This window comes from Euprymna scolopes, chromosome 1 (assembly GCF_053919585.1).
Source record: "Euprymna scolopes isolate OS-2025 chromosome 1, ASM5391958v1, whole genome shotgun sequence".
NCBI classification, from domain to species: Eukaryota; Metazoa; Mollusca; class Cephalopoda; order Sepiida; family Sepiolidae; genus Euprymna; species Euprymna scolopes.
Genome location: NC_136482.1, coordinates 96,310,678 through 96,326,948, shown reverse-complemented (window position 1 = coordinate 96,326,948; position 16,271 = coordinate 96,310,678). Strand labels below are relative to the sequence as shown.

The 16,271-nt window shown below is 28.3% G+C and overlaps 1 protein-coding gene across 2 annotated transcripts in view; it reads right to left on the bottom strand.

Moving 5' to 3' along the window:
- Positions 1-520: 520 nt before the first annotated feature.
- The window catches only part of LOC145253816 (guanine nucleotide-binding protein G(o) subunit alpha), a 290,147-nt gene continuing 274,396 nt past the window's right edge, over positions 521-16,271 (bottom strand). For both annotated transcript variants that reach the window (XM_080112970.1, XM_080112981.1), the window contains 2 exons: positions 15,930-16,083; positions 521-11,878 (listed from right to left, as the gene is read on the bottom strand). In XM_080112970.1, the coding sequence (XP_079969096.1) occupies positions 11,691-11,878; positions 15,930-16,083 (342 nt within the window). In that variant the 3' untranslated portion in view covers positions 521-11,690. The remainder of the gene's footprint in view (positions 11,879-15,929; positions 16,084-16,271) is intronic.

Below are 16,271 nucleotides of genomic sequence, written 5' to 3'. Positions count from 1 at the left end.
AGCAGATTTATTAGGCTGGTCTTCCATCTGGACCCTACATATATATATACACACACACACACACACATATGTATACGTATGCATGGGGCTGCCTTAATAACTGCTGATGGACACCCAAAGTGCAACATTGACTGGAGCAGCATAGGTGTTTTATCAAAAGTATTTCAGAATATTTTTTTTGTAAACCAGTGGTCATACAAGTTTTGCATGAATGACAGCTAGAAGGTACTCTGCAGCAAGGGTTATTGGGGAGTGGGATCATCTTAGACAACAGCCAGTTAGGCTCAAGCTGATTTGTTAAATGACCAGTGGGGGCCGTTGTAAGAACTCATGCAGTAGTACTACAATAGACTCAGAGGTCAGTCGGATTTGAGAGTGGAGTGAAGACAGATGGACAGAGAGATAAACAAAGCCACACAACTCCAATTGGTCAGAGGCTCAATTTATTGGTAGTAGTAGGGGAGGGGGACAGCAGACAGATGCAATGAAGTAAAGAGGGAAAGAGAGAGAGAGAGAGAGAAAAGATTTTTTAAAATTTATTTATTGTTTTGTGTGGGATTGATACAAGAAATTATGCTTACCGATAACAGCAATAGAGACATACACCAACATACAAGTCACACATACAAAACTATAAGAAAAAAAAATGTCTTTTTTGGGAGAGGAAAAGTAAAAAGGAATTAAAAGTGTCACATTCAAAATAAGCATTTGTTTGCTCCCAAACATTTTTTTTCTTTTTGAATAAACTTTTTTTTTTCTTTTTAAAATGATTATAAAAAGAAAATAGACACTAATCTAAAAATTTCAGGTAGTAAAGCTTTTTAAAAAAAACAAACTTTTTTTTGTTAATGCAATTTTTCAATTTTTAAATAATTTAGCACATTTTTTAAAAACACACAATTTGTTTTCTTTTGTTTTTAAATTCAAATTGATTCTTAAAGGTGTAGCGTAGGCAAAATAATTTCAATATTAAACTTAATTTCACATTTTTATAAATTACATTTATTTACTTCATTAATTTTTTTTTTTTTGAAAATTATGTGAAAAAATTATTGAAGCATTTCCCCTTCAATTAAAATAATTGTGTTAATTTATATATATATATATATATTTTTTTTTTTATTATAAAGACAATATGAAGCTACATAATGAAATGTTGCACATACAAAACACACATTATAGCCCATACCTTTCATACATGTCTTCAAATGCAAAACATACACTGCTTAATGACAAGATGACCGCAGATAAGTAAGGTCTGCATGCTTATATAATAGTCAGTGTCTATGTGGCGTAGTAATAGAAACATAGACCTTCTCCACCTCCTCCTGTAGTGATTCACAATAAAACAATAAAAGTACATCACAGATTTTGGTTTCCCTGATCAAAAACAGGTCTAAAAGTTTTTTTTTTTTTTGCTATACTACTACAAGAGAGAGAAAGAAAGAAAGAGAGAGAAAGAAAGAGAGAGATATAGAAATCTGCAATCTGTTTTAAACCAATTGTAGCATAATTTTTAATTTCTTTTATTTTACCAAAATCGACTTTGAAGAAAGAATAATATTAAAAAAAAAAAAAGACTAAAATGGAATAAAATCGATTTATTATTTTTTTTATTTGTTTTAAATAAGAGATAAAGAAAAAAAAACAGCTAAGAAAAAAAAGTGTTGATGTAAGTGATGACATGGGAGAGGGAAGGGATTTGAAAAAGAAAAAAAAAACAAACAAACAAAAAAAACATGTTCGTAAAGAAAGGCAAAAAAGAGAGAAGAAAAGTTGATTTAGTTTGCATTAAAAAAAACAAAAAAAAAAACAGGCTGTGGTGGTACAACAACAATATTTTTGCCCAACAAGATTACATTTGTTACATTCATCTAATAATAAATAACTAAAAGTCAACACAAACGCTGATGCTAAATTGCATTTGAATATTGTTGGTGATTATTCTTAACTATTGAAGATTTGAGGCTTGTTGGAGGGGTGGGGAAAGAGGAGGGGGGAATCATTTGGTAGTCATAGAATACTTTACAGATAGAAGCATACTTCAAATGACCACCAATAAGTACTCAGCTGAATGTTTGGCTAGCATTAATATAGCCAGATACACCATGAAATAAGCAGAAGACCAACACTGTCATGTTGTCATTTGAATTCATTTTTTTTTTTTTTTTAACATTTTCTTTTTACAATATTTTTTCTTTTTCATATTTTTTTTCATGAAGGAGTTGTTCCTGATCAGACATATAATTTAAGCATTATATCTGGATGGCTGTTCTTCTAATAGCTTCAAAGTTTTTTTTCATTATCCCATTCTTTTTTTTTTTTCTTTACAGATTTATTGGCAGTCAGACCATTTAAGAAGAGATTTAAAATCTCTTAAAAACAAACAAACAAACAAACAAAAAAAAAACCGGTGAAATGTCCTTAATATTTTTTTTGTTGCTGCTTTTGTTTTAAAACCATATCAGCTCTTTTTACTTCTTCCAATTTTTTTTCTTTGAAATATAAAGAAAGTAAAAAAAAAAAAAATGTACACGAGAGTACATTATAAAAAAAAAACAAAACAAAACAAAAAACTAACTCTAAAGCATGTACCTCAGCTCATCACTGTAATTTCTCCCATGAGCTCTCATTAGATTAAACAGAAACCGGTGTGCTAAGTAGATTTAAACCATGGTAGGCCCTCCTTGGCACATTAATTGACAACACATACATGCTCAACACATGCGTACGTACACACACACACACACACACACACACAGGAAAGGGGCGGGGGGGAATACATTGGGACGAAAAATATTAGACAGCTGATGAATATTGACATGGAGAAACATTAAACCCCGCCTTCCTGCTTTATCTTTGTAATATACTTTTTACGTAAAGTATTTTTTTAAACAATATAGAAAAGTCATTTTTTAATCTATTTATCAAAATTAGGAATCTTAAAACTTCAGCATAATTTAACATGTTAAGATTAAGAAAAAATTTACCAAAAAAAAAAAAAAATAAATAAAAAAATAAAAATAAGTATTTAGATAAAAATACAACTGTAAGTGCCACATATATGCTATTACAAATTTACCTTATTGATGATGGGAAAGACATCACTTATAAGAGCACTAGCATGAAACTACCAATGACCATGGGAATTTGATTCTTGTATTTACACAGATTAAACGTGTTTGTGTTTAATGCCACAACAACTATGATGTCTGCATACTAAAGAGTGAATAGAAAACGGAATCCGATTCTTAAAGCAGATGATTTCCAACGATAGCCTAACATATATCAGCAAAAATGAATAAGATGTTTTTTTTTTTCTAGTTTAATAATTATAGTTTGGTTTCTTCAGTTTTCTTCCCAATGCCAACACATTTTGGGAACAGATAAGTTATAAGACCTAATGATCCACAGACTATTTTTTTTTTTATTAGTACTTTTTTTTTGTTCTCATCTGCTAATAAAAAATACATATTCGTCCTACAGAAAAAACAACTTTGTGCATAACAGTAAGAAACTAAAAAAAAAAAAATTAGTGGTCAGGATAGTTTGGTTTATTAAGAGTTAAAATCTGTTGAATTTTTATGTAATTAGTTCATATCTTCATTTGCATTTCTTTGTTTTCTGGATAAGAAAACAAGAGGTCAACATTGGAATGAAATGCACAGACTGAAAGGCTAAATCTGTTCAATATACGTGGAAAAAAAAAAAAAGAAAAAAAAGAAAAACTGTTAGTTGGTAATATTGAATGTTGGGAAGTAATATTTTATGCTATATTTGATCAAAGAAAGTTTGTAGAGTCATCTATCATAAAAATAAAACAACAACAACAAAAAACCCTCTGAAAACATGATGCAAAATAGTGATTTTCAAATATTGTGGTTAGAATTAGCATGAAAATCTAATTTTATTGTAGGCATATTTTTTTTTGCTGAATACATTGTGCTGTGTTTATTGTGAAAAATATTAGAACTCTTCTTAGTCACTTTGAAATAAAACCGTGAATCGATTAATACGTACAAAATGGAATTGCAAGCAATAAAGATAAAATAGAAGACAACGCATAGCTGCAGTGAATCACTCTTGCGGGTTCAATTTGAAACATAAACTGTAAAATTTTATTATAACCGGTTATAGTTATTAAATTCATTCAAGTTGTAATATTATTACAATTGTTATTAATAGTAATAATGTAAATAAATAATCGCAATTAAATAAAATTTTTATCTCTGCCGTTTTTGGTTGATATATATATTTTTTAATAATTGGAATCCACTTAGAAAAAAAAAATGAATAAAAATAACGAGATTATCTCACAAGTTTTGTTGTTTTTTTTTAAATAGCTGTTACTTTGAAGTTAAAGTTTATCTTAAAATGCATCATCTATACTATTATTAAAAAGACAGAGTATGCAACAGAAATCTTTAAAACTCGTTCATTAAATAGGCATTTATGATTTTCACAACATCTAGGAAAGAATGAATCTTACCTATGTGCACTTGTTGAGGGAGATAAACATCACGTCTTACTAAGTAACCTTTTGTTAATATTGATGGCTATTTAGATTTTTCTTTGATTGAACAATTAAAAAAAATATTAAAAGGATTAGAATCTTTTTTTCGGCTGGGTGATTGACAGCCATAAAAATGCAGCATATGGATCAATATAAACAGTTTCTATGCTATCTCATACATGCAGTTTTACTTTAATAATAAAAACATAATAAATATCTAGAATTATCAACTTTAGCAAGAAAACAAACTTTCCCACTATTCTCTGTTAAACAGGTTCATAAAAATAACTAGACTGAAGATTCATTATTTTCAATTCAAAAATAAATAAATACATCCAAATTAATTTGAAAAAAAAAAAAAAGAAAATAAAGAAAAAAAAATGATTCTTGATGGAAACATGAAAACTTAAAGAAATTAATGAAACTGAGGTTGATCATTATTCAATCTGAATTTGAAAGTTTTTTTTTAATTATTAATAATATAACTCAATAGAGAATTGAAAGCATTATCATATTATAACTAAGTTATTATTGATATCAAAAGGAAAGGTTATTTTAAATTCTATCACAATGAGAACACACTTGTATATCATCATCATCATCATCCCTAAGCAAGCAAAACAACTACCACCAACCAAAAGTTTGACCTGTAGCTACAGAGAAATCCATTTGAGAAATTCCTAAAATCCACCAAAAGTAAATGGTGGAAATTTAACACAGATATTGTTTTAAACATATATCTTTTACGTTTTTATTTTGTAAATTATATATATATTTTTAAGTAATATTATTTGTGAGTTTTATATGAGAGGCTTAATTCAAATGGGCATGATTAATATGTTTAGCAGTGGCCAGACTGAAATTGACTGCTTTAACTGTCTTGGATTCACAAGGCCAAGAAAATAGCAATCGATGATTTCATGAGAAAGAGAAGGAAAAGGAAGAATAATTATGTGTGTGTGTGTGTTGGCTAAAAATTATGAATATCTTCACATTTAAATAATAGAACATAGCTTTATAAAAATCATAAAACCACGTACATTATATGTAAATGTGGGTTTTAATATTTCAGATAGTCCTGTCCTTTTTCCAAAAAAAAAAAAAAAAAAACATGTATTTCTTGATGAAAATGAATATGAAACTTTCATGATTAACTGGACATAGATACATCTAAGAGTCTTTTTCTTTGCGACTTTTTCCTTATTGTTTTGGTTAAGTTTTAACTATGAACAATTACTCTGTTTCCATGTCTCTAACAGCCTTACTTAATTTTCTATGTTTCAATTCAAAAGCTAATTTGTCCTTTTCTTTTTAATCTATGATCTTCTATGTATTTGTGTCTATTATTTTTTTAATTAGTATTAAGTACAAGTAATTTGTTGTTCATAATCTAAAATAAGACCTTTCTCACACACACACACACACATATATATCTTCACAGAGGATCTATTGTCACAATACATTTTTTGTGACAATCCAACATGTGTAGCATAAAAAAATAAAAAAAATGAATCGTGGTAGCTGGGCTCAAATAACAAATATGTTTGCAAAAGATAAAAACAATTACTTTTTCACTGCAATGTATGGTTGGATGTTAGTCTCAAGAGAACATTGATACTGTTAGTGTAATCATTTTTCATTATTTATAATGTAAAATTAAACTTATTTTCCCCAATTATATAGCATAGATTACCCCCCCCCCCAAAAAAAAACCAACAACAACTAAAGGGAAGATACTAGAATAGAAAGAGTTTCGCATCAAAATTGTCCAGAAATGAAGTTTGTGAAGAAATAAAAACTCAGTCCACAAGTGGAGGTGTCATATAGTTAGAGGGGGTGAGAAGAGAAGGAGGCAATTTTTTAAGTCCACAAGTTTTCAACAAAATTAACAGTATCACAACGTTGATTATGAGAATACATAAATCACCTGCTTGATTTATACTGACACGAGCAGATCAACATTGGTGACAGAATTTGTTTAATTCAGCTGTTCAATTGGGTAAGATAATTATAAGGCAACAGCAGCTAAGATGAAGTAGAGTGGAGGAGGGTGTGAGATTATATATAAAAAAAGGGAGAGTGTGAAAAGTTAAGAAAGCAATGAGGAACCTAACTGAAAAAAAAAAAAAAAAATTATGTGAATAATCATGCAATGTATATCGCTAATATATCAGACTATCTAACACCATTGTTGTCTTGCTGATAATGCTGCCACTACATGTTCAGAATTTTTTATACAAAATCGGCTTGTTACTCTTATATTTAAAATAGCAGTGTCTTTAGTCTGTCACACTTAACCTCGAAATAACATTTTCAGAGCTATCCAGACATCTCTCTATAAAAGGCTGTATCCATTGGCCAATCTGTCGCACTTAAATATAAGATAACATTTTTGTCACTAAGTGCAAGTATTTAATGAGCGCATTGTAAAAATATCAATTCTTGTTTTTCACCGAACTTCTCAAAGTGATTCGATCATGTTAAAAAAAAAAAAAAAAAAAAAGTCGAATTACCCAAAGAAAAGAAAAAATATTTGCCAAAGCATGTTATGAAACATGTTTTGGTAAAAAAAACCCCCCCAAAAAACAAAAAAAACAAACAATTATAGTGAAAGCATTGAGCAAGACATAGACAAGCTTAATCTGACAAATTAAATTTTCTTTTATTCATTGAATCTTAATAATGAATACTCTGACTGGATTGTGAAAGTAATATTCAATTCGATTTTGCTTTCAACTGATACTAGGAAAACGGGTGCTTCTTTGTTAAAATAACAAAATCTGAAAAAATGAATTTTCATAAGAAAAAAAAAACAAACAAAAAAAACAATGGTATTTACTTTTTCTGTCAATTTCAATTAAAACACTGACACCTACTTAATTATTATGTCACAATTAGTTAACTTTTGCTACATTATTACATAAAACATGACCTTCGAAGATTTTATTAATCAGTGAAATTCACCATTAATTCCAACAAGACGGACAGTTACTTCCCCTGACTTGATGCTGTTTATTTATGCATAAACTTTTTATTTTGAAAATTATTTTCATTAATAATTAATTTTCTATCTTCTCGTTTTTTTTTTTTTGTAACTTTAGGATATGTTACTAAATTCGAGATGACAATTATGTAGATAACATTAGTTTTATTTGAAATTCAATATTTCGATTTTCGGATTTCGCTATTATAACGAAGAAGCACTAGAAAACGGTTTTATTTTATGAAATTATATTATTGACAAGATGCTCCTATTTTTAAAAATAGTAACTTCACTAAAAATATCATGCAACAGTTAAAAAAAAAAAAAAAAAAAAAATCCATCCAAAATTACTAAAATTAGTTTTAAATCTGGCTGCTTTCATTTTCAAGGAATTAGGAGAAATCATTTTACTGCTTGAATGACAATAATGATGACCTACTCTTCAGATAGACATATAATAATAGCCTTGTTCCTATATTAGTACAACCTGTTATTCTCTATGTGAAATAATGGACTTGCCCAGATGCAAAGAAGAATTCATTTAAATAATATATGCCTAATGTTGCTAGAGATTTTCTTTTTTAGTTTTATTTCTAAGCCTAATATTTCAGGAAGTTTATACTTTGTTTTTAAGAATATTTTTACTATTATTATAATCATTAAAACATAAAATATGCTATATCTAAAAAAAATAAATAAATAAAGTATAAAAAGAGAAAAATGTTAAATCTCTCTTCCATAAAATGTAATTAATATCCTCTATTGAGAATGTAATAACGTGATAAACGAAAAAGATAATTCAAACACAGATGAAAAGGATATAATAATATCGTGTAATTTACACACACGTTCATAATGGTTTAGGCAAGGGAGATAATCAAATGAAAAAAAAAGAGGTCAGCAAAACTAGTTTAACTATCATCCATATTACTATGGTTATTATTAATATACAAGTATTGATATACTCGTCCAATAATGAATGACATGTGAAGTCATGCTTATATACCAGATCAAGTACATCATAGTGACCAATTCCAATAGATGTACATATGTTTATTCAAATGGTTCAATTTTTGGCATGGTTAACTCTAATAGTCATAAAAATCTTAGTGCATTTTGATAACATTTTTTTTACTTTAGATTTTATATATATGATATTATTATTACAGGTTTTCTAACCAGGTTGTCTGTATTTGCAATAGACTACAACAGCAACACAAAAATGGTTATTATTTTCATGTTCGGTCACTTTGTGAATCCATTTTTTTTTTTTTTTTTGAAAATTCTGTTCAAATTTAATTATTGAATTTTATTTCCTAAAATTCCATACTTTATATCACGATAAAACGTCATTTCTAAATAAATTATTTTAAAACTTTCATTGTTTTTATGATCATCAAGATTTCTGAAGCAGCAGCAGCAGCCATACATTAAAATAATGATTATTGTTTTGTGTGTGACTTGTCTATTATTACAGATCATGTAAGAATATACAAAATAAAAACTACTCGTTTGTTAGTTGGAAGAGTTTCTCATCATTGGAATAATAATGATGAGAAAAAAAAAACTGTTGAAAAAAAACCAAAAAAAAAAAAAACAAACACTTTTTTCTCAGTGGTGTGACTTTAAAGAAGTGCATACAGATACCATTATGACCAAACTTCATTGAATCCAACGAAGCATTCAAGATATATATTTTACTTGGAGTATATATATATATATATATATATATGTATTTTACTTGGAGTTTCTTTGATTGATATTTATTTAATCTTTTTATATATATTATACTGGTTTGGTCATCTCTTAATTGAAGTAATAATCCTACTTCAACTTTTAATGAAAAAAAAACAAATAAAAACAACAGACAAAACAAATATATATATATTCTGACAGTTCTCTATGGGGATGAAATGCGGAAGATTCTGTGTAGCTTAATTGCCATATATTTTCATAAACTACTAACTAGTTCTACTTACGTATTGAGCACCCTTGAAATAAATACTGAAATTTTATACCTAAAACATTATATCTCCTTATATAACACTTTATGTATACATGAAATAATTATATGTATAGAAAAAGTTGAAGTTACAGGACTAGATCAATTGTAATGACCTCACATAATATAAAATTAGATCTTATGAATCCTCAGAATATATTAAATACTGCAGATAAAATTAAGCTCAATGGTTAACATGTTACGTTAAGCAGAGCTTTCATATTATAATGTATATATTCACACACAGTTACCTACAATCTCGCAGAATATACATTAGAAATAAACAGATGAACTTCTCTTAAATATATTTTATTTGAGCCCCACTCCCTCATATCCTAATAAATTCATTCTTTTAATTTTTTTTTTTTTTTTACCAAATTCATTCAGTTTATTCTTAACACGTTCTACGCAAGTGTTATTTTTTACTTAATTAGGTAAGTTGTTTCCAAAAAATATATTACTCTATTAGAAAAAAAAAAAAAACCCTAATTTTATTGAGATTTAATTTCTTGTCAATAAATACTGGACATATTGCTAGCATATTCAAAAATCACAAAGAAATAAAGGGGGAAAAACACACAAACACAAAAATGTGATCAAATTCAGAGGAAAAAAAAAAAGGAAAGAGAAAAAAAATCTTTTTTTTTTTTTGTTGATAGAACATATTTATGAAATAAATTATACAGTTTCCTATAATAGACTGCAAGCAAACATCCAGTTTTTCATAAGGACTTTAGGGCACCCACAACGAAGACACCATGTAACTATAAAGGAAAGGGGAGGGGGGGTCCAGTAAAAACAATGAAAAGATGCACATGTGGCAGTCGTCGTCTCTTTCCGTTTGCTGAATGTTAAAACCACATGTCAAACATTTAGGAATTAAAAAAAAAAAAAAAAAAAATCTTCCCGATGCTCATTAAAGCTGTAAAATATTGAAAAAGACTATTTTTTTTTTTTCATTTTTTTTTTTTTTTTTTTTTTTTTCACTTTTCATTTTTTTGTCTTTTGGCTTGTTTTTCTTCAGTTTTTGTATTTTTGAAAATTTTTTAAATTTATGTTTTTTTTCTTTTCTGAAATTTAATGTACTACATCAATTGCTACTGGTTTCATATTTCATTTTTTTTTTTTTTTTTTTTTTTTTTAAGGTGAAATTAAAAATGCACATAGCAGTAGAAGAAAAGAGTTTGGTATTTATTTATTTTTTTTTTATATTTTTCTTTTAGTTAAGAGTTTTTTTGTGATAATGTTTTTGTTTTAAATCTCACAAGAGCATCTTCAAATCTGTAGCGAACAGTTCATCATGGTTATCATGGATTTAGTGTCACAGGTCAGAGGATGATAACACAGACATACAGGGCGTATGATAAGCAAATAAACAAAGTTGAATATAGTAGGCAGCAAAGAAGCAGATGTAATATTTTCTCATCCACAGATGCTGACAACAAACGATTCAGTCTACAAAATATGAAAATGACCTACAAGAATAAGTTTCACTGTGCATGAAACAAACACTAGAAAACATTTTTCTGTCTTTCAAATTAGAAACATTCTTCAGCATGTGATTCAATAGCAACATCTGTTGTGACATTAAACACCGAACAAATGAATGACATACATTTTATATATAATATATATATATATATATATATATATAATACACACACACACACACACACACACACATATATATGCATGCATACAAACATATACATACACAAGTTATCCTGAAATGTACCTACCAAAATAACTTCTTTGATAGATTTGTTTGAAGATATCATGTATATTATACACACAAACATCATATATATATAATATATATATATATATATGAACACACACGTCTACAATGTGTATAAATACCTATATACATACATGTTATAGCATGTATGTATATATGTCAATGATATATGCTATTCATAAACACATATATATATGTATACACATGCACACGTACATATACACACTCATGCACACACAGATATACCTTTTGTTGTCGGTTTTCTTCGGTACATGCTGTATGATGAAAGGTTATTGTTTCAGCCTCATCACAAGAAGGTGATGGGAAATAAAATTGCACATGACAGAGGGGCCCAGTCACAAGTGCCAGGAGTCTCTGTTGAATGTAAGAATAATGTCAAGGTTACAAGAGTGTATGGACAGCACACAGCCAAGGTCACTGACCGACAGACCAATTAGTACAAGCCACAGCCACGGAGATTGTTTGCAATGATTACATCTGTTACAGCATCGAACACAAACTGGATGTTGTTTGTGTCTGTGGCGCATGTTTGATGACAATAGATTTCCTTCGTTGAACTTTTGTTCTTCGCTTCAAATTGTGCCTGGATATATGCGGCAGCTTCTTCATACGTCTGTTTACCTGCAATGATGAAAGGAAAAGAAAATGGGTTAAAACTTGGAACCATTGTCCAATGAATTACACAAATTGTGAAATAATGGCAGAAGAATGAACCTAGGTCTATTTGAAGGATTATTTAAGGAAATTTGTGATCTGTATATTACAAACGGGTAATATGTCGAAAATAACACGGTAGTCGAAGCTTGAATAAGATCCTCTCGACTATACTGGCTCATACATGCACCTTCTACAGTGATGTTACTTCAAGTAACAGCACATCGCTGGATATTCCATTAGACCAGATGAATTCTTGTCTTGGAATCTAACAAAATTCAAAAAAGACCACAACAAAGATAAACTATAATATTAATAAATGGCCAATTGGGGAGAGGAAAATTAGTATTCTTTATTCCTTTACTAACTCAATGTTCCAGAGGTAAAGAAAAATCTTGATTGAATACTTGGATATCTGTGTATCTCATATACAGATCATATAGACATGGAAAGGAGTCTCTTGTTTTCTGAGTACTTATTGAATTAAAATGAAAGCAAAAACATATACTCTTAAACAAAATCGATAGAAAACTGAAGTTTAAGAGTATTTATAAATTTTGTATCTTCAAACATACATACATACATGTGTGTGTGTGTGCATGTTTAGCATGTGGATGAGAAATGCACACAGTTATACACACACACAATATATCATGTTAGTAGCAGTCTATGTTCAAAAGTAACTTTATAAAAGTTATAATTTTAAACAATTTTATTCATGTGATATAATGATCAAACAATACTGCAATTCAATCCAACTTCACAAAAGTCAATTAAAAAATAAAGTTGAGCTGAGCATTTGTTTCCTTTATATTTTAATCACAAAATACATGCTAAAATATTCCTCAGTTTTTAGATAAAGTTATGTTTGGAAAAAAAAATTAATTTTAATTTGTCTAATTTGTTATAATTTGCAGATAACTTATCAAGTGATCCACGTTTATTAACTTCTTTATCACTTTCACCCTCTCTTATTCTATATTGCTTGAACCCCTCACCTACTTTTATTCCATACAGCTATTACTTTCACTTGCATCACTGTTAATGTTTTTAAACAGTTGAAGGTAATACAGAAAGGAATAAATAACAAATTGGAATAGCCAATTATAAACAAAAGGAAATATTCCCATGAGTAATAATAGTATTTAATTCATAGCTGGAGGGGTAAAAAGAGAAAGAGGCTACATTTGGATGTTGTCTTTATATTTAACTGGTTTCACAGAATTTTTCTTAATCGCAACAATCTAACCAGATAAGCTAATTTTTTTTGTTAAATATTTTAAAAGCCTTAACAGTGGAAATAAAATAATTCAGATATATTTCGAGATACCATCTCATCAATTAGAATTGATAACATTCTTTTTTCTTCTATCTTTTCCTCTTTTCTCTGTATCTGTTATTATTATTATTATTGGATATGTGGTTTTAGCATGCACAATGTGCATTTGAAAGTTGAATTTTTTTCTCTCTACATTTTTGAAATAACATCAAGGAATGCAAAACAACTTTGGTGGAATAAATAAAATGGATTTTGTTATTCATCAAGACATTATTGCTAGTGTTAGATTAAATTTTGAAATCTTACAAATTTTAATAGTCAAATTATGAAATTATTTAATCCTAATATTTTTATAACTTTAAAATTGTCTTTATTTCTTTTTTTTTTTTTTTTCTTTTTGGAGATGTGGAGGGAGATTGGCCTAGTGGATACTCTTATAGATTATGGAATTCAAATCCAATTATGTTCAACTGCATCCTCACTTCAGTTATGGGTAAAATTGCAGCTTTGATTCAATTAATGATATACAATGAATTGTTTACTTGTGTTTTCACTTGAAATAAAAAAACAAAAAACAAAAACAAAAAAAAGCATTTTTTAAAAAGTTCCCTGTTCATTTATTTTCAGCCTTTTCAGCACTTCTACACTATTAGGACAAAATTTTGTAGTCGATAAATGGAGTTTTCAGATAAAAAAAACGATGGTTTCTACTGATTTTTTTTTTTTTTTCAATTCTAATAAATTACAATGTTAGCTTCCAAATTATGCAGTCGAAATTACCTGAATATTACTGAATTATTAAAAAAAAAAACAAAAAAAAAACAACTTTAATCATGGTAGCAGGTGAAAAATTCCAGCCATCTCGTTTAAATTGAAACGGAAAATTACTTCCCTTTTGAACTCTCCTGTGTCTTAGGATGGTTTTCTTCAAATTCTATTTTTTATTTTCTTTAATAAATAATTTTCTACCTTATCGATTTTCATAATTTTTTTATATAATCATCTAAAAAAAATATGATGGATATATAGATACCATCGTTTTCATATGAAATTCAGTTTTATGATTTCTGAAATTTCGTCCTAATAGTGTAGAAGCGCCAACTTTTTATGTTAACAATTACAACTTTCAAAGTTTAAATATATTTTTCAATGAAAATAACTGATTAATTATTTCATTTATCTCAAATCATAATCCCTTCCAACATGCATTATTACTTTAGTTGTTCTGAATAGAACTAAGTTTACATTGACAAAAAAATAAATAAATAAATACATTGCCAGATATTTAAAAAGAAGTTTCTTTATATATCATGTAAGATGGACAAAAAAAAAAAAAAAAATTAAAGTGGTTGATCATAGTAAAGGAAAACCCGAAGGTTCCTTTTTATTAAATAATACACTGGTATGTATGGGAGAGCAGCACTTTTTCCCACCTAGATGTTTAACAAGGAACATCAAGTTAATTTCTTCTTTTTTTTTTTTTCAGTCTTTGATATGACTCAACCGAGGATTGAACTCTGGTCAGTAAATTCAGCTTTTTAAATTAATTCACAAAATCATAATTTGATTTAATTTTAAATTAATTTCACAAAATACTTATAAAATACTGCGATTTGAAAAACTTTTGAAATATACAAAAAGACAATTTATTTCTCAACACAAAAGGATTACTTAGGAGATGCATTAGGTTTTGTACAATTGAGGAATTAATAGGGTTCAATCTCTTTAATACTGTCCTCAACTTGGTGATTTTTATGTTCACAACATTTTAGTTGTTACTCTCTGATCTTCTTCAGAAGCTTTTTTTTTGCTATCTTTCTAAAATTTCTAACTGCATCAAACAGAGGACAACAGTTACAGACACGTAAATAAGACCATGTAAAAAATAATGCAAAATATTAAGTTTTGTTAAGAGAAAGATATCTTCATGTGCAGCAACCTTCATGGAGTATTGTTGCCAGACATGGGTTGGTGCACCAACCTTGAGCCTTTCTCTTTTGAACAAAGTGCAAAAAGGAATTTTTAACCGAATAGGTCCAGCACTCTCTCTCAAGCTCCAATCCTTGTACACTTGTACTGCCCTTCCACTTTACATCACCCCAAATAGCAACAAAATCTCACTTCTTCAGTGTACAGCTCTCTAGATGTTAGATTTTCTATTCCAAGAGCTTTTCTTGGAATTCTCTCCATACTCCTTAACCATACCAACATGCAGAAATTTAAATGTAATGTGAAATAACATCTTACTGCCCAACTCCCCACCAAAATGACCCTATTTAAATCTGGCCTCTATCACAGTAGGCTCTTAGGTTGCAGTAGCAATGTGTCTTATTTAGGTGTCAGAAAAAGAAATCTGATAGCTTACCATTCTAGGCTGCTCTTTCACACTCAAATTTCATGAAATTAAAAATTTATCAAATACTATTTTTTTTTTTTTTTTCACAATCCAATTTTAACCGTAAAATGGGAGAGGATTATTAATTGCTGTTAATGTAATTCCCTTTTGAATCGTGTGTAAAATTTTCACAACATTTTTGTCCGTTGAATCTCAGATTTGATTTATTTATTTAGGAATCCTTCAAGAAGTTTACATTTTTAAGCAGAAAGAAATGATTTATTTACAGTTGGTCTTTGATGAATTTTACTTACAAATAGTAAAGTTAAGAAAAGAAAAAAAGTAAATTTGATAAGAGAAAAACAAAATTCTGCATTGGAAGTATATGAATGAGCGATATTTACCTGTGTATTCTGGAAAGCATATTGTTAATGGAGATTTCTTGATTTTCTCGTCGAAAAGATCTTTTTTGTTGAGAAAGAGGATTATAGATGTGTCCGTAAACCACTTGTTGTTGCAGATAGAATCGAATAATTTTAGACTTTCCTGCATACGATTCTGAAATTAAAGGAAACAAATTTTTGTAAGGAAGGACCAGATTTTGTAAGAAGACACATACTCTTCCAGCTCTCTCTCTTTTTTTTTTTTTTTTTTTTAAATAAATTTTAATCTTACGAAAACAATTCTCAGTAAAGAAAAATGTCTAATAATGGAATAATAACTTTATGGGTTAATTTTTTTAATCA